The sequence below is a fragment of the Necator americanus genome, chromosome I (assembly GCF_031761385.1).
Source record: "Necator americanus strain Aroian chromosome I, whole genome shotgun sequence".
NCBI classification, from domain to species: Eukaryota; Metazoa; Nematoda; class Chromadorea; order Rhabditida; family Ancylostomatidae; genus Necator; species Necator americanus.
This window is the reverse complement of record NC_087371.1, coordinates 7,044,019-7,064,059: the sequence shown is the minus strand read 5'-3', so window position 1 is coordinate 7,064,059 and position 20,041 is coordinate 7,044,019. Positions and strand designations below refer to the sequence as shown.

Sequence of the window (20,041 nt, the reverse complement as noted above, 5' to 3'; positions counted from 1 at the left end):
CGGTCGAAGTCGAAGTGAAGGTTGTTGTGTAATCCATGGTGACACCAATTCTCGTGCACATCTTGCCACAAATCGTTTATTGCACGAATTAAAATTATTAAGAAACAAATTAAGAAACTAAAACAAAAAAAATTTACCCGCAAATGAGAATATCTTAATAAGCGATCAAAACATGAGGAACATTGATTACTTAACAGTTTTTAAGAACTCTTATCAATTTGAAATCACATTTAAAAGCACAAGTGAATCTTTTAGGGAAAGGAGATTCTCAAACTATGACTTCAACAACGAGCAAAAGGTGAATTACCGTAGTTTCTCGACAAGAAAATACATTAGTCATCGTTATGGTTCTGTACCTCCACAATCTTCGCCTGCTCCTCCGCTTCAGGCGTTCCGTTCGAGACCAGTTTAGATCGCACCAACGCTAATGGTAGTATCATGTTCCACATAGGTAGGACTATTACAAGTAATAATGGTAGTACATGTGAACCGTATACCATATGCTCTTTCACTAGACGTAATAACGCGTTGACAAACTGAAAAGTGATACAAATATATGGAAATGATTTTAAAAAAAAACAGAAAGAAAAGAAAAAACACTCCTAAAGACAGTTCTAAAAAATTGTTCTCAGAATGATTATGATAATTTTACAGAATTGAAATCCTTAAAAATGAACAATTAATCAGTTTTGATAGGAGCTAGCCTTTTTCTTTTGAAATGACAAAAAACTCTGGATTTAGGTCCTCACGAGAGATCATGAATGACGAATCAATTTTTCTATGTGATAAACTTTTTTTTTCCAGAAACAGGGCAGTTTTCACAGCTGGCGACTGAAAGCAACACAGTACGTTCAGAAAAAAATCGCAGACGGCGCCAAAACCGTTATAATCTAAGAATTTCTGAAAATGCGATAAAAATTTGATCAAATCGTTACTTAACGAGTTTCTTCCTTCGAAACTGATAATGTATACTGACGTATGACCTGTCGGTCGATGTTTGTTTGTTCAGAAATTTACTTCTTTTGTGCAAAATACATTAGCCAAAGAAACGCGTCTGTAATATTTTTTTTTGCGAAAAAAATATCCTGGAAATCAACATAATTTCTTTCATACATTTCTCAAAATAGGTCGGTAATAAATGTGAAGAAGAATGTGCAGTTATTATCTTTAATAACTTCATTAGCTCCAAAAGCCAAAAGCGTTCCGTCTCGTGTCGTCTCAAAAAAATAAGAACGCTGCCATCGAAATACTAAGAATTTCGGGAATATTAATTTTTTCGAATTTCCTATTTAGAAAGTGATGAACCAGTGAATCTAATCCGAAACTGATGTTTGTATGTAGGAGGCAACCCAAAAAAAAAGATACGATAATCAATCGAGTAAAAAAAATGTATTGTGGCAATGATAAATAATTATATTTTCTGCTTTGTCTATCAATAAAAGGATAAAGGATAAAGGATAAAGTCACTGGCGTATCGATCCACTTAGGATGCGCCAACGCGTTTTGCTGGAATTCGTAATCGTTGAGGTTTTGGAACGCGTGTTTTTATCCTCCCAGACAAGATCTCTCTTTTTTTCTCCCGTTTTAATACAAAAAAGAGGTCCCACTCCACTAAAGCAAAAAAAAAAACAACAACATCCTCTCAAAACTCACTGTGTTTGCATCCAGTGAGACCGGCTTACCACCATAGCCTAGGTAAGGTTTACCATACACTAAGAATAATGCATATATACAAACTGGGTGACATGCCAATGCCAGTGCCGTACGCAGAAGTGCCCTAGATCTAAAAAAAAAACTATTGTACATGTCAAAAAAGTAGAAAAGGTTGGATTGTATAGCAACTACTAGGTGATGGGTACAGACGAACGTTAGTTAATGCCAGCGTATCACGAAATTGACGTTGTACGGAAACCCCTGGGAAAACGTAGAATTCGGATGGGAGATAGTGGAAACGATCGTGACTCCACTCATTTTTCCCTAATCGTCGTGAAAAATGGCGTGAAAGACGGAGTTCTTTCCCACGGAATCAGTTGCAAATGCGACCATTGTGCATGCGCCGCATCGGCAAGCGAGCGCTCTTAGGTTAATGAGGTCTCCTCACCAGCTTTTTCGTCTAAAGCCGGGGAGGCTGCTGAGGAGACCGGGGCGTGTACAACAGTGAGCGTTCTAACGTACCTCGTAGGAAATTAAGCGATTCCCACGCCGTATCTAGAACGACAAGGTGGAATTGAGCAGAGCCACGTTCGTTCTCGTAATCTACAACCCGAACTCCACGCTTTCCCTGGGGTTTCCGCACCACGTCTAATTCGTGATACGCTGTCTTTAATGACCAGCCCACCTTTTTTCATTGTCCTGCGTAGATTTCACAAGTACAGGGACTGCCACTACGGCGAAGCATAGCGCCAGAGAAAAATTCAGCAGCGAAACAGCACCGGCTGCCAAACAGCACTCTAACAACAAGAAAAATCGCAATAATTGAACTTCTGTTACAGGTCTAAAAAGAGATGCAATTTAATAAGAACCATCAATACAGGATAAGTGATGCTAAACTAAAAGCTCACGTCGGTATTAGCAATCCCCACGGGATCAACATGGAGATTCCCAGAAGGACAACATCATTCCTAGTATTCTCTGTATATTCTGCAAAATATTTCGTGGATATCATCCATATGCATAGTCCAATGGCGTGCATTAATAGCCATGTACGTGGTACAGTCAAATAATTGATGAAGGTCCAGTCACGATAAGCCTGAAGTAGTGAAATACAATATAGTTCATCAGTTAAATCTAACCCTCAAAAATCAATCTAATCAATAACTAACATATATCAATAATGGCAGTAGAATACCGCCAATGATCGGCATGAAGTAGGCGATCGATACAAAGTTGTCGGTAGATGCTAGGATATACCTGGAAGGCACAGTAATCTTGATCTCAATAACTCATCCATTTGTCGTATTCACTTTTGAACTTTCTGCAAATAAGTCTACTGGTAAACACTGATGAGTCTAAATTCAGGATGGATAAATCAATGGCACCTCTATTGACATTGACACCTCTATTTGAAGCAAAGTCAACGAGAAATGGGAAAATAACACGCAGGTACCGTACCTCTCGTGAGAACATTCTTTTTCACACTATTTCTAAGAAAATTCCGCAAAATCACGACTTGAATAAAACAGTAACGAATAGTAGAAAACATTATAACCTACAGAAAATAACTCTGATGAAATCGTTCCAGTATATTATTGAGTGAACGAGCTATAGCTTCTAACAATCTTGTAGATTGCCTCAGTGGATACGACACTAGCGGTGGCACAGCTACCGTAATCGCCTTCAACAGATAAAATTTGAACTTTAAATTAAATATGGTGAAATTCCTACAAACCTGTACACCATATTTTCCCATTACGCTATGGATTCCTTCAACAGCTATGAATGCTTGCGTATACATAGCACGTAGTGGAACTAGCATGTGCCAGTCTGAGCCTCCCTAAGCGAACCTAACCTTATACATAGATATCTCCACGAAATCATTGGAAAAAAAAAGAGAAAAATGATGATAAACACAAACACTGATAAGGGCTTAGCTTCGTTACTTAGATCAGCATTCACAACTACGTTACTATCTAACTACGAAATAGGATCAAATTTAGCATTCTACGAAACTACAGGTGTTGAACTGTAAAACTTTCCAAACTCTTAGATGAAAACGAAAAGCGGTCGTGTGCGTACTCACCAGTATTGTACAGCCAATACTGATGGGTACAACCATTTAGTTAGGAAAAGGATTCTAAAGATCCATACGAAGACAGATTTCCAGTGACAAATAAAAGGGAAGTGAGCAGTCAATTTTTGACCATATCACTAGGAAAAGTCGTAAATCCTAGAAAAGATAGTAAGCGCTAAATATACACCTTAAAAAGTAGCACGCATTACATTGCATGCATCTATGCATTTTCCTCGGCCTACTCATTCGACTTCAATTCAGAATCGTTTGAGGTTTATGACCGCGTTTGCAACCTGCCGTGACTCTCAGAAGACAGCCTATGAACCAACTCAGTATTTTTAACACACCCAGACAAGCCTGATTACAATTTATCGACTCCGGATGGTGAAAGGTTTGGTTGGCACTGGGGCGGTTTCAAGCCACCAATTGTGCAGCAGAAAAAAAAAAACTTTAAAACAGGGCGAATCTAGAAATCATAAGAAGCGAGAGATTGAAGGGCATCAAATCTATAGTTCAACTAGTTTTTCCTGTAAATTATGAGTTGTAAAATAAGGACTAGGATACTATGGATACGAACATAGCATTGTTATCTCACCGATTCAGCATCTCTCACGCCATATACAATCGAATGTAGAGCGAATTTCCCTTTGCCTGCGATTCGAACCACAGAGTTGACAAGATCTAAGTTGGGCAATTGACCGTTGAGATGGTTGAGCTCCAGTCGAATGACCGGATTTGTACTGGAGGTTTTCGAGGTCTGACTCTGAAATATAAACATACTAGACCTTAATTCCATAGTTTTCATCGATTAGATACTATAATGCAAGAAAATTCCTCGAAATGTCACAAACATGACAGTGATAACTTTAATAATTACCAATGGGTTACCTACAAGTGTTTACTTTTTAACTTAACTTCATCACGACTCCTCCAATCATAACACCACGCATTTCAGTTAGTGGATCTCCATGCAATACGTTATCCTCTACTAAGTGATATTCAGCCAACCATGCATCCATTCCGGGTGCTCCTCCATCAACAAACACAAAGAATAGATCACGTGCCCAGTATACTTGTTCTGAATAAAAAAAGGTGTTCGTTTATAAAAACAGACCCTCCGTTACCGTTCACTTTTTTTTTTACTCCAGAGTGAAGGGAATCTGAAGAGATAATGAAAGATATTTAACACTTCCAAAACAAGCCACTACTCCACAAAAATTTTCGTAGATCAGAAAAAAAGGTTTGGACGGAAAATGTCAGGTAACCTAGATATAGTAGGGTCAAAACGACATGAAGCACGCTGCACTTACGTAAGCGGCAGCGCCTGAAGCGGTGCGGTGGAGCGTAGCGATTACGATCGAAGGAGGAGCTTAGCTAGTACAATTCTTCGCTGCACTTGAAATGGTCCCATCTGGATTCCATGCGCTTTCTCCTCCAACCAGCTTCGAGTGCCGCCGCTTACGCGACTGCACCTTCCTTCATGTCGTTTCAACCCGACTATAGCTAACTCGTTCACAAATGATTTCAATGCATTAACGATTATGTTTTATCCGGTCCAAGAACGCAGCGACAATGTGCCGCTGTGTGTTCAGTCATTACGAAGCAGTCACTCAGCAGCTAATCCATTCAGCGCTGAGGACTTAAAGAAAAATAATACTAACATCTCGAACACTTACGCCTTGCAAATGCTGCGTAAGCCATAACCATAGCTAACGATTCCCGTTGCATAAGATCCACTGCAATCAGCATCGCTTCGACCCCACTAGCTCGAGGTGCACGGAGCACAGCGTACACATTCGTACCAGAAGCATTCTGAGAAATATGCGGTAATCTACACTCAATTTCAATTTTGAGAGTTACCTGGCAGCTTCAACTACTAGGCGTTTGGTTAATATCTATGGGTGATTCATCATACATTCAAATTCTTTCATTTTCCTTAGTTAAGTAGTTCATTACACTTGCAATCCATCAACAGCAGCAAGAACTTACAGTTACTTTGACAGTCGACCACCATCGTTGCTTATGGCAAGATAAACCTGCTTCCCTCATACATTTGCAGATATATTCTTGCTTATTCCTAAAGAAAAAACATGTAACTTTGCGTCCACTGCACCTATCTTCATATATCAAAGTTTGGGTAAATAAATGTACAACAAGCAATGCAGCATTAAAGTGGTAACGCAAATAGTAAAAGTTATAACTATGAGATAATTTTCATACTCGACTGGATGAGATTTTTCACTTTGGTTTATCATTTTCCATCTTTCTTAGGCGACTTTTGTTCACATATCACATTTGTTCTCCATTTAGAATCACTTATGTCAGATAGTGTTGGCAACTTTAACCCCTACTTGTTTCAGAAATGCTATGATCGAAAATCCAAGATTTGTGTCCTTATTCTTATGATTATGCTATGCATTTCTTTTATGGTATTATTATGCCTCTAAAGCATGAAAACAGATGAAATGAGTGTAAGGACGGATTTAGATATTTCAAAACTTTCAAACCTTTTCGCTTTTCGTCTGACAACTGCTTCAAAACAGAAAACCTTTGAGAATTTTCCACCCATCATAACATTAAATATAATTGATAGCATTTCGATAGATCTGGTCTAGCTTACGCCATCTAACAAGAACGAGAAAAAACACTTGGAAACCTCGTTTGCTATCGGTGTAATATAAAGCTAAGCATAATCATCATTTTAAAAAAAATAGCGACATGCCTTGAGTTGATCTGGTTGTTCGCCCAAAAAAAGGTGGATGTTAAAAAAAAACCAAGTGAGCTTAAACTGTGACCTACAGCACGCACCCGTGAAAATAACAAAAAAAAAAGCTTCGTTTTCAAAGTTTTCTTTTCTTTACGTCCTAATACATACAATCATCATTCCGCTTAGTTTATTACGTTCGTGTCACATCTACCTGTTTATGTACTATGAAATGTAATGAAATACATATGTATGAAACAAACGGAAACAAATGGACTAACTTTGCATTTTCCCGCAGTCCTTGCAAGTATTCGACCGCCAAGCCGTCTTGATCGAATCTTTCAATGACCAAACCAGGCATAAGTGCATGTTCGCTGATTCTAAATGTTTAATATCAAGGATAATCTATTAGAAACATTCCCAAATCATTGTTTTTAATACCAAAGTGGTAAGAAGCAATATTTAGTCGATGTTTATTTTCAGAGAAAAAAATTGAACACGACTTTCTACGAACGGGAACTAAAAAAGAATTTCTACTATTAATTGGGATAACCAAACCTCGTGTGCTCAGCATTTCTGTAATCCAGGATGAATGATGCATAGTAAAGAGCAGACGCAAATGAAATTAGGCTGAAAAGGCCAGGCCGATCCAATACACGTTGAAGGAGTCGATGTCGTTGACCGGATGCTGTCACCAATGATCTCATCAATCTTAAAAATAATTATTCAACGTTCATCCAAGAGTGAAAAGCAAATGTTATACTTTTTAAAAAAAAATTCCAGCTCCAATTATCTCTTCACATAATGTTATTTGCGGACAGAATGAACCTCATATTTCTTCGCAATCCCTCTTTCTTGAAATCGACAATATATTTCATTAGGGGATTCAGTCTGTCAAAAGAAAGTCAAAAGAAGGATGAATTTGGGGATTTGTGCATAAAATTGTAATACGTTCGTTTGTTTCGACTAAAACATTGCGATTGGACTGCGTTAGGTTTTTTTTTTTTTGAGTCTCTGACACAAACTTCAAGTCCACAGTGCAATCCTCTCCGATAAATCTTCCTTCATGTAGTTTTACATTCATGAAAACAATTATATACAAACGGTGAGCTCATTATGAATTGCAAATAGAACTCATTCCAAGAATCACTTGCGAAATAGACGTAGTTCCACCAATTCCTTCAATTTTTCTTTTTTTTTGCTCATCATTCTGGGCTTATGGGCCAATACTTTGATAGAAAAGTGAATTTTAAAACATTAACGTGAGCGGAGACCTTGAAAACATCGATCCCAAGGATTTCTCAACTAGAGTTCCACACACAACATGTTTGGTTTACTACTAGAATATTGGCCAACTTAGTTCAAAACATGTTGTTTACTCTCAAATTTGCAACACATAGTATGATGAGACTAAATCCAGGTTCACAACCTGTGTCCAACAAAAATATTTCCCCTCACCAATGAGTTAATAGTATGCTAAAATCCTGTAGCGTTCCTCATCCTACCTCTTATAAACACGATTCTTTGGTTAGTTTGCTTAGTTTTCGCAGTGTAAACAATAAGAATGGATAGCAATTTAAAAAATGCGCATTGTATTCTCATATCCCAAATATTCTGATTAAGGAAAGTTCCTAAATAGAAGAGCCAGTACCAAACATGAGCTAAAGAACACATTTATTATATATTAAATACGATCCACAACTACACTCAGGTTTGACCAGATCGACAATGAAAACAAATCTCGAGAAGAAAAAAAAAAACAAATCCAATGAACCCGTTATATTTCGGAGAATTCTCCATTAATCATGATTGGGACAAATCCTGTTACATCATTCTAGGTAATTCGTTGCAGCTTCACATTTCTATTACAGTAACCCAAGTTGTTGACTATATTAGGGAAACAATATTTTAAAAAAGAGGCAGAAAGCATAAAAAATAAATCATTCATCACAAAAAGAAAGAACTAAGACAGTATACACAGGCAATTCGCAGGTTATACAGAGAATTCACAAAAAAAAATTGAATAAAATACAGGCTCGAGTTCTACTTAGAAACGTCTCAACTGCGTAACGAGAAGAAAAGCAAATGCTGTTTTTTCGCGTCATTCAGTGGAACGATATACCGTTTAGAAATTAACAATAGTTGTTTCTCTATACAGAATATTCGAACGCTGGTTTGCTAACATACGGCTCAACAAGAGGATTTAACCACCGTACTGAACATGGTCCACCAAATACTGACTGCATATTCTTCTTCCAAGACTTTCCCTTGTTACGATCTTCACTTCCACTGAAATGACCATCAAAATGTATTGAAATAAAGCATTATAGTGGTGAAAGATTGCAGAAATAATTCACATGCTTTCATTCCATCTTGTAAAACAGAAAAGAAGCCAATTCTGCTAAGTTCAAGTCTTAAATGAGAAGAATCCAATCAACCTACCGTTTCAGCGACTCAATCGCAGTTTCATCGCTACATATTGCTGACACTTGCGTACCAAACATAACTGATGTGAAAATTGCGAACAAAATCGCTTCGAACATCAGAAAAATCTAAATTTAAACTTCACAACTAAAAACATCACTAAACTTACTCTCTACAGAACTACTTCGTACAATCCCAAGTCTCGCCTACATAAAATGAACAATAACTTAGTAAAACAATAATAAATAAGTCATTTCAAACTCTTCAAATTTGATTTCATGGACATTACTTTACATGGTTTCTGGAAAACAGTAATAATAAGATCGTAACCATGCAAGTGGAATGCTCCTAACTTCATTAGCAAAAGGAAGAAAATTCTATCAACGCAACGAAATAATGCAATTCAAAACCAATCCAATGCCTAATTCATTTATCATTGTGTAATTAGATCACCATTCGAAAAAATTCTTTAGATTCGCAGGCAACCAGGATTATCTTATAACTCATTTACCAGCATTAGCGTTGTGCCTGGCGGTCCAAGACTGCTGCAACTGTGCCATTCCTTTCCAACACATAACACAAATTGCCAAATCCCCCAATAAAGAGCATGGAACGACAGTAAAGCAATATACATCTGAAATGAAAGAAATCAACTGATGGAGAATTCTTCTACGGTGTCAGCGGTTGCGATGAAAAGAAGCTTATGATTTTTCAGCCGGAAAGAACTCTAAAATAAAAATCATGACTAACGTGCCCTCACAAAATCTAATTTCATTCATTCGAATCACTTTTAAAACTTGTTGTTCTTGACAAAAAGAAAAAATTGTACAAAACGTTGCTTTTTCACTATATGGTTCATTAGTAATCTATTGAAAAAAAGGTAAAAACACATCTAAGTCTCACCGTGAACAACACAAAATACTTCTGATTCGCTTCGCCCACACAATTGTTTACCCAGGGACAATGATGATCCATTCGACGAATACATCGATCGCAAACTGAGCAATGATGTGCTCGGTCAGGTTTGATGCTGCAGCATTTTTGGCATTTATAAATTACCTGAAATATATGAAAAATACGTTTACAAGCAAGAAATCAGTAGAAACTACTTTAAACAATGTCTTTATGGAAACGATCAGAAGAATTTACATAACTATCTTCTTTTCTAACCAAAAACACTATGTCGGAATAAAATGAAAACAACATCGTTCATCGTTTTGTAAAAAAAAAGAGTATTTTTGTGGTGCTAGAAATGATCATTACAAGTACAAGTCGGCATATTCACGAAAACTACCTTATTATTTGCATAGGTAGCAAGCAATACATTTTCTTCATAATTAGCAAGAAGAAGACATCGATCGCGCACTAATGAACCTCTTCGTATAACAAGATCACGTGTTAAATTTGCGCAAAATCGTAATTAATCACTGGTTCATCCTAATTACCTCGTTTGTGATCATGTATCAAACCGAATGAGTCAAAATAAGAATAAAAAACTCTAAAAATCAGTTGTACAAAGTAATCAGTAATTACTTTAAACTCCTCTGCCGCTTGCAAACGTTCGATATGTTCTTCAGTGGCGTTTCCTTTTGGAACCGAACCAGGATCAGTAAGCATCGTCTGAAGAGAAAGTCTTTGCAGTATTTCAAAGAATAATCATTCCAAGACGAATCTACACTCACTTTTATATGACTAACTACAGCCAACATTGTAAGGAATTCGAATAACAAGAAATTCAAGCTTGTGTGAAGCCAGTGCTCTTCGTACGAATGAAGAAGTACCAGAAAAACGACAAATTGGCTATACATAATCAGAAGCCTGGAAATGAACTCTACAAAATGGATATCTCAAATACAATTCGAACAAGGAACAAATTATGATTCCATAAAACGCTTCCCATGCTTTCGCCAAATACTCGGAAAGCTTAATAAGAATGATATGTAATTGTTAAGGAATTCATCAATGAATTATATTTTCACCATCGTTGTTCAAAAATTAGAAAACTTGCATAGAATTAAGGGATAATAAGGACGAATAAAATATTCTTTTTTTATTTGCAAAATCTTAACTGGATCATTTTAACGTATGTATTAAATGTGTTGCATGAAATGCAAGTGTTTTCCATAGCACTAAATTAGAATAGTATAATCGTTTCAAGTTATCATACTGTTGTTCGCTACATCAACTATTTTAACGAAATAATGTCAATGAAAGAGGCGTCAGTTACATGAAGGAAAAAAAGAAAAAGGAAATGAAAATGGAGAAAAAGTAGGAGAAAATGTTGTTGGAGGAGCTAACTTATTTAACTAACTTACTTAACCAACTAACTTATTTATTTACTCCCAGAAATAAGCGCGCGGTTGAGTGCCCCTCTCCCCCAACTGCACTTAAGCGAAAAAAAAAATGGACACCGAAAGATGAGCGATGTCACTAATATCTGCTTCATCACTTAAACCACCGATTTCTGTTAATTTAAGAAATAATAGAGTGAAAACCATGTAGTACCAAGTTATTGCTGCACAAACGATGCCGCACGGATCGCCGACACACCATTTTCGTCCGCAGCACTGGGTCTTCTCCTTTAGCGCCATGTCAAAAGATAGACACGTGTCCCTGTTTCATCGTACTGTACTGCTTCAGAGCTGACACCGATCTAAAATAGAGCTGTAGTGAACAGAATGAGAGCGAAGAAATATCAACATGTTTACGAATTCGATAAATGTTTGTTGAAAAACACGGGAAGTTTGTCAAAAAAACAAGTTACTGCATGCAGTTACATTAGTATAAATGAATTAAGAAGAATACAGCTAATCAGTACAGTAATCCGATTGATCTGCAAGCGACGACGCTACTAAAAATGCCATTCTGCACTGATAACACTGAACTCCAAAATCGGCACTGGAATGTGATGAAGGCTCGTCTTTTGATCGAAACCGGTGTCCGAGCAACAAGATTGTGTTTTTTGATTCGAAGACAAAATGATAGAGAAAACTCATCACTCTTTCATTCATCCACAGTAAGGACTTCTTCTAGAAAAGAAAACATCACAACAATATAAAATTAATGGTGAGATAGTTGAAAAGGGGTTTACATTACGACAAGAACCGTGTTTAACACTTCATAAAATTCAAAATTCAATGATAATTTGCGCATTGACGTACAGAAAAAGAACAATGCAGTTGTGCATACTTTCATCTCTATTCTATGAACTCATACGAGGCAGAAGGATCTCCCACGTGACCGTGTTGTGGTTGGAATTTATTAAATCTGTACTACGAAGCATCGTTTACTATTATTTCAGCATCACGAATGGCAAATTCGAGAAAACATCAGAGGATAAGATAGGATGAGATAAGACTGAATCCAGTATCCACATGAAAAACCGTTTGACCGAGGAATTTTCTACTTAAGTGAAAAGTATTCCACACAAATCTAATGCTGAGCTTTTGCATTTTTTACAACACGTGGAATTACTGCTGTTTTCCAATGTAAAGAAGCTAAAATAAAGTGGTGAGAAAGAAATCGATACGTATTGATTGGGATCGCAGTTAAAATCGCGGTCATTCTTCTTTCTTTCCCACGGATCACCTGTTATCGCAGAGAAAATGAATGAAATATGATAGTGGACGAGCCACCGTCAAATAAAAACTATTCTTTCTCTTTAAATCTGACAAATGAACTAACAGTTAGTGTAAGTGCGATGCGATGAACGTAACTCCTCAAAACCTGAAATGTTTCCACACAAAAAATAACTCAATTCTCCATTCGTACAGATGTGCATCGTTTGTAAATAGCACAGAGCCGAAAACAACGGGGAATCGACGCGAATACTGAAGAATTATATCCGTACATGTAATTAAAGGGAATAATTCGACAAAACACATGCAACCACAATTCTTACCACATCCTTGACATCGTGAGCAGTCGGCTAATAACCCATGTGTGTATCTACGGACTAATTTGCTAAACACGTTGACGAATGCGTGTCGCACCAGTGAACCACGCAGTCGTAAAAATGTCGAACAAGCCCGAACACATTTTCATGCATGTATTCACTCAAAAAGCTCTATTAGACGACTCTTAAACGAACTATAGCCACATTTATCGGCTTCCAGTAGCGCTGCAGTTGAGAGAAGCTTACGGATGAAAAGAATTTTGAAGAAGATGTACGTAGTCATATTATAGGCGTATTGCTCCACGGACAACGCAGGGAAGAGCGAAAATAGCGAATTATCGTTCCCTAATAGCACATATGTGACTGGATCACTGTAATCGATATCCATATTTTCATACGCAAGATGGAATGGTTACGAATTGCTAGCAGCTGTGACGAAGATTCAATTAGAGTTAGGTTGTTAATGGTCGACATGAAAATACGCAAAAGCAAAACTTTCATTTCGGAATAGAAGCTACAGTGGCTTCAAAATGAGTTGAAGCCTTGTGCAACTGCGTAAACGGCTGCGTCCGAAGCGGAAAAACGGCTGGAATCGAGTTGGGACCATCGCGAAAAAACGACATGAAACACGGTAACTGCACCGCATTTCAAGTCGTCTTGGCCCTATTATACCGTCGCGTCAAACCAAGCCTTGTAGAATTGCGTAGACAGCTGGGCTCGTTCGAAATGGCGCGATGAGACCCCTATTCATCCATGCTTTCCGAATGGAGCAAACGATGGTCCTATCTCGATCGTAACCACTCACACAATTCCATCACTTTTAGGTTGTTATGACCCGTTTCTAAAATTGTTTATGTGGTTCGTTGGTTGTAGAGGATAGACTGCTAGAAATATACGCTAAAATTTAGGTGAACATTCCTATCCAAATCCGTTCTGTGAAGAAGGTGTGAAGACCAGGATTATACCTATGAAATATTGATTCCCCTTAGATGGCAGTGCGTAGCGTAGCAATACACATGGGAAAAATGCACTAGTATACGGTAACAATGCAACAAAATAGTAACATCAACATGCCAGAAGATATAAAAAAGGCTTTGATTGCACGCAGCGTTGTTAGCTATCGATTGTGGAATTCGAGAAAATGAAGTAAAAACATGTTCTCCTTAAATATGATGAATCTCCTGATGCATCGAGATTCATCGGAGGAAATCGTTGTTATACTTGGTTCAATACATACAATTCATACAAGGTACAAGGTTCATACAAGAACGAATCGTTCTCATATTTGGTTTAATTTCAATTTTCCTTTATTTCCTTTTTGTTTCTGAAGTGAACTCATCACTCACTCGTGCGGTGCTGACATTATCGACTGTGCTGTGAACTCGGAAATGAGGGTTCTTTTTTTCCCCTTGACAGCTGATGACAGGTAGGTAGTTCTTAGTGGCAATTTCGAGACACATGGAATGTCAGAATAATGCGTCACGAAAGCAGCTTGCTTTGTTGAATTTCTACGAAAAGAGGGAGAGGGGGAGAGGAGAAGGAGGGGGAGTTACTCGGAATTTGAGTTTGTACAGGCTAAAGGGCGCAGATTTATCGGACCACAGATTTATCCAAGCCCAAAAGGCAAGCTTATGATATACAAAGTAGAGTTGTAGCATCAAAACCAAAAGACAAAAAAGAGAAAGTTCAACAAAAAAAAAAAGAAAAGGAGAGGAAAAAAAACGAAAATTTACAGCATTTCCTCCAAATTCTATCTTTATTCATCTGTCAGTTACGTCAAAAATCCCGTTACGTGACTGATGTAGGTACGTTATTGAAAAAATTAAGACCGAAAACATAGTCGTCTCAGGGGGAAAAAAGAAGCAAATGATTCCGAATGTTTTAAGAAACAGTAATGGCGAGCATTTGTCATTTCAACACATCACCGAATGACGCCTGGAAAAATTGCACGTTTCGTTGAATAATGAACAATATTGCAGCCAAATAATAGTTTCTGTGTTTCTGAAACTAGAAAATCCCCTTCATTTTTCGTTATATTGAATTTAACAAAAACAAAGGCAATTTAACTAGTCCTCCACTCCACTATACCAAAACCAGGAACTAGCATGTTGACATGAGAGGGGGAATCAATAATTTCAGGCCCGGAAGAGTTGTGTGGATTACCCAAAAAGTCGAGCAAAGACGAAAAAAGACAAGTGCAGATAGCGCTAGAAAAATAAATACTGTTTTGATCAACAACTCAACAACACGGTGTTCTCTTTGTTTACTAATTTGGGATGTTCCGATTAAAAAAGGGTATTTTTGTTCTCTAAATTTCAATCATGATTGAAAGCTATGAAAAACAATTATTTTAAATCTGTCCACAAAGAACGACAATAATTATTTTGAGCATAGCGGTGAAAGCGGCAAAAGCAGCACCAACACTGAACACCTGACCAAACACCAAACGTCCCCTGGGGGCAACATAAAACACAGTACCGCCCCCTTCTTAATCGCTAAAAGGAACTAATTCACAAAGTAAACGCAGAAAAGGAAAAGTTGATGGAAAATTTCTTGCAATTCCTCCTGCATTTCGACAACTTACGTACGATCCACAATCATCTGTCAGTCCTAAAGTAGTGAGGACCAAAAAATGAACAAATACCTACTTTGAAGCGCAAAAAGGGTTACAACATCAAAAAAGCAGTGCAGAACTGATTTTATTTGAGTTAAGCACTCGACGGAGTCGGGCACTTGTACCGACTACGTTGATCGATAGGTCGATAATCGATAGGGTGATGACGCCGGTAAAGCCATCGGAGCTCCTCCTTCCTTTTTAAAATTGGTTTCTTTTTTGGAGCATTTATGTATAATTAGGACCACTCCATAGTCACAGTCGTAATGAGATTCTTCCTTGTTATCGAATGTCGTCATATCGATCAGCAGAGGCGGTATCCGCCCCACCTGCGCCGAGGAATGCGTAGCGCCGACACAATTGACGGCGACTGAACAAGACATTGATTGACAAGAAAATATGTAAATCTATGATAACTTAGCACAAAAAAAGAACGACATGTAGAAATTGCTGGCAAGTGGTCGCTGGCAATTATATAAAATGGAGAACGGGAACACAATTGCCACGAATTTTTTATACTCGGGTAAAAACGACACGAAGCTCGGTGCAGTTGTGAAAGCGGTCGCGCTCGAAGCGGTGCGGTAGAGTTCATTTTCTTCAGTTCGCGACGGTCCCGCCCCGACTCCAACGGCTACGCTCCGCCGCAACGCTTCGAGCGCAACTGCTTGCGCCACTGCACCGTACTTCATGTCGTTTTTGCCCGACTATTTGCTCGAACGTTTCTGATGGACGTTTTTTCTTTTTTGAAGAAGGCAGAGGGAGAGAGGTGGGTCTGCTGCAAATCCTACCTCACGCCTCAAAGCGGCGCAGCGGTGGCCCTGGCCGTCGGGCAGCTATGGTGGCGAGACTTCGTCTCGGCAGGTTCAACCATGCCACAAAGGTGTCCGGCTAGTAGCCCGGTCCTTGGGCCAAGGCTACAGGCTAGCTAAGTGAGGAGGTAGTACGACGATTCCGGTGCCAGGCTGCTAGCTTGCTAGTGCGACAAGCCGACCGAGGACAACACCCCCGTCGCGTCATACTGCTAATGTCTACTATGTGTTCTTCAGAAGCTAGGGCGTACCCCAGAAGCGACGCGCATTGTCCTCGCCCGGGCAATGTGGCAAATATGCGAGGGCTACCGGCTAGAGGACGAAGCCGGCCAAAGAAGTTAGTCCGCCATCGCCAGCAACATCCAGTGCGCTTGGCAACACTTAACGTTGGGACGCTTACTGGAAGAAGTCGTGAACTGGCAGACAGTCTCAGAAAACGCCGTGTTGACATATGTTGTGTACAGGAGACTCGCTGGAAAGGCTCCAAGGCAAGGGAATTAGGCGATGGCTACAAGCTGATCTACCACGGCACATCAAATCGCAATGGCGTTGGTATCATATTGAACGAGTCGTTTAGAAATAGCGTCACAGCGGTGGATCGACTATCGGATCGCTTGATGGCTGTAAAAGTAGATACAGGAGAAGTGGAATTGCGAGTCGTCTCTGCTTATGCGCCACAGGCGGACTGTAGTGAAGAAGAGAAGGTAAGCTTTTGGGAGGATCTGGAGCGGTACGTCCAATCCCTGGAAAGCGAAGGAGTACTTTTAATCGGAAGACACTTCAACGGACATGTCGGTTCCCGGAAAGACGGATTCGAGAGTTGTCATGGTGGATACGGCTATGGAGCTCGTAACGACGACGGGTTGCGAATCCTGGAGTATGCTGTTGCAAGTGACTTGATCATTGCTAACACGCAGTATCGGAAAAGAAAATCACATTTGATCACGTACACCAGCGGCGGTCGTGAAACACAAATAGATTTCTGGATGTTACGCCGACGAGATCGCCGACTTCTGCAGGATTCAAAAGTCATCCCTACAGACCATGTCGCTGCCCAACACCATCTGCTCGTTATGGACTTGAAAATCTCCCGTCCAAGGAAGAGACATCCAAGGACTGAAACACAGCGCATCAAATGGTGGAATCTGAAGGATCGAAAGGAGGTATTTTTCGCGTCCGTGGCTCCATCTACACTTCCCCACCCTACTCGTAGTGTGGAGGAAATGTGGTCGTCTACTTCCAGCGTTATACGCTTGACCGCGGAAAACACTCTGGGAAAGACGACTCTAGGTAAGCCAAAGGTACAAAAGGCTACGTGGTTTTGGAACGAGGAAGTTCAGGCGGCAATTCGTGAGAAGAAGTCCAAGTATAAGCTCTGGTGGAGGACGCGTCAGCCTGAGGATCGGGGTGCTTACCTAGCGGCGAAGAGGGAGGCTAAGAAGGCAGTCTCCAAGGCGAAGTCGGACCGCTATAAAACTGTGTACGACATGCTTGATACCAGAGAAGGCGAGCGAGCAGTGTATCGTTTAGTCAGAGCACGTCATCGCTCAACGTTGGATATGGAGCACACCAAGATCGTTAAGGGAGCTGATGGAGCCGTTCTGCGCCGCTCTGGTCAGATCCTGGAGAGGTGGCGAGAGTACTACAATCACTTGTGTAACGAAGAGTTCTGTCATCCTCCCATCCCAACCGTTCCCAGCGTCGAGGGTCCTGTTCTACCAATTACTGCCGTCGAAGTCAGTGCTGCCCTCGCAAAAATGAAGTCGAACAAGGCAACCGGTCCTGATGACATACCTGCTGATATCTGGAAGCTGCTAGGAGATCGAGGGTCCATGTGGCTCGCAACTCTATTTAACAAGATCGTTGCAGAAGGACGGACTCCAGACGTTTGGCAAACTTCCGTGACCGTGCCTGTTTGGAAAGGGAAAGGAGACATTGTTGGCTGCACCTCGTACAGGCCTATACGACTGCTGTGCCATACGATGAAGGTTTTTGAGCGTGTCCTGGAAGCTCGTCTGAGGAAAATTGTTAGCGTTTCACTCAACCAGTGCGGCTTTGTGAAGGACTGCAGCACTATAGATGTTATCCATGCTGTCCGAATCCTCCTGGAGAAACATCGAGAGAAGAACCGCAGTGTGCATCTTGCTTTTCTCGATCTCGAGAAAGCTTTCGACCGTGTCCCACATGAGCTGTTATGGATGTCCATGAGGTCGCATAGAGTACCAGATGAATATGTGCGGTGGACGAAGCTACTTTATGCGAAGCCTACCAGCGTTGTACGATGTGCTGCTGGAACAAGCAGGCCATTCCCTGTACAAGTAGGGGTTCATCAGGGTTCATCCCTCTCACCTCTGCTGTTCATACTGTGCATGGACACGATAACGAAGGAAATCCAGAAGCAGCATCCGTGGACTCTACTCTTTGCCGACGATGTCATGCTCGCGTCGGAGTCTCGAGATGATCTTCAGAAACAAGTGCAGTCTTGGAAGGATCAGCTGCAGCAATATGGATTGCGCCTCAACACATCAAAAACTGAGTACATGGAGTGCAGACCAAGGATAGAGGATGGTTTAATTCATGTCGATGGCACCGAATTAAACAAGGTGAACTGTTTCAAGTACCTTGGATCCAAAGTGACTTCCACAGGCGACATTGATCAAGAAGGTCGAGCACGTGTTAATGCTGCATGGATGAAATGGAAAATGGCAACAGGGGTACTGTGCGACAAGAAAGTCCCTGTTCGACTGAAGTCGAAGATCTACAGGACGGTTGTGCGTCCTGTTGCCCTTTACGGATGCGAGTGCTGGCCGACAACGAAAGCCTTGGAAAGAGTGCTGCACGCTATGGAGATGCGGATGTTGAGGTGGACGATAGGTGTAACGCTAAAAGAGAAATTATCCAACGACACTGTAGGTTCCATCTTCGGCGTCGTCCCGATAACTGAGAAGATGAAGGAGGCGCGACTGAGATGGTTTGGTCACGTCTAGCGGCGGGAGCAAGATTCCGTTGCCAAAACCGCTCTGAAGCTCGACGTTTCAGGAGTGAGGCCGCGCGGGAGGCCAAAGATTCGCTGGTTAGACCGTGTGAAGCTGGATATGATAGATGCACGTTTGTGTACGGCTGATGCAATGGATAGAACCAAATGGAAGACAAGAAGCAGAAAAGCGGACCCTGCAACAACGCGGGACAAACGCTAGGAAGAAGAAAAAGAAGAAGAGGGAGAGAGGTGGGTGTTAGGGTAGTTGTATGAGGTGCTTAGCCGTCTTTGTCCACTTTTCTTGTACTGCTTTGGCAGTACTGTACCTGTATGGCGCGCAAAATCCTCCATAGAGCAGAAATTTCTTCCTTAAGTGACAAACTGCTTTCCCATTTCAAACGCAGAAAAGCATTTAAGAAGGTGATAGTTCATCAATGGATAGGTCATAAATGCAAGTAAATAGCTGAGTCAATCCGGGCCCTAAAATCTAAACATTAGTTCCCGAGGATCCACGACATGTTCGCCAAAACTACTAAAAGAAAATGAAGGCAGAGTTGGAGCTACTACAGGTTCAACTTTACCAAACGTTCCAGACAAGATTACCAGAAGTGAATAGCTAACTCATACCATGTAGTAATTCCGAAGAAGAAAAAAAGAATCGATAATGGATTCCATAGCAATCCACAATCACCAAACATACATCCAACAATTTTTATTCACACATTTTCATTTGTATTGTATTTGTATTCGCAAGTTGGTGGCCCTAAAGAATGCCATTGGGTTAGCCTTCATGAACGCTGTTCGCGTTCGCCTATTTCGTGATTTTACGAGGATTTTCGTGGTTGGGGCAAGGTCGCTCCTTCAACGATCAACAATCCATTTGTCAAA

General features: G+C 40.2%; 2 protein-coding genes across 3 annotated transcripts; one reads left to right on the top strand and one right to left on the bottom strand.

Moving 5' to 3' along the window:
• Positions 1-332: 332 nt before the first annotated feature.
• Positions 333-11,449, bottom strand: RB195_004764 (uncharacterized protein; the record flags this gene model as incomplete). Its single annotated transcript, XM_013448805.2, has 20 exons — positions 333-536; positions 1,654-1,783; positions 2,339-2,494; positions 2,562-2,749; positions 2,823-2,910; positions 3,213-3,334; positions 3,389-3,493; positions 4,326-4,493; positions 4,654-4,808; positions 5,407-5,542; positions 5,720-5,807; positions 6,716-6,814; positions 6,993-7,145; positions 8,622-8,723; positions 8,877-8,986; positions 9,370-9,492; positions 9,762-9,917; positions 10,392-10,478; positions 10,541-10,676; positions 11,364-11,449. 20 exons carry the CDS (start codon positions 11,447-11,449, stop codon positions 333-335), a joined length of 2,592 nt encoding a protein of 863 aa, XP_013304259.2.
• A 4,951-nt stretch (positions 11,450-16,400) lies between these two features.
• Positions 16,401-19,163, top strand: RB195_004763 (uncharacterized protein; the record flags this gene model as incomplete). 2 transcript variants are annotated; one of them, XM_064182747.1, is made up of 1 exon in its annotated part: positions 16,401-19,163. In XM_064182747.1, one exon carries the CDS (start codon positions 16,401-16,403, stop codon positions 19,161-19,163), a length of 2,763 nt encoding a protein of 920 aa, XP_064034014.1. The 2 variants fall into 2 exon arrangements, with proteins under 2 accessions (XP_064034014.1, XP_064034015.1); XM_064182748.1 differs by having other exon boundaries at positions 16,473-19,163.
• Between the last annotated feature and the right edge of the window lie 878 nt (positions 19,164-20,041).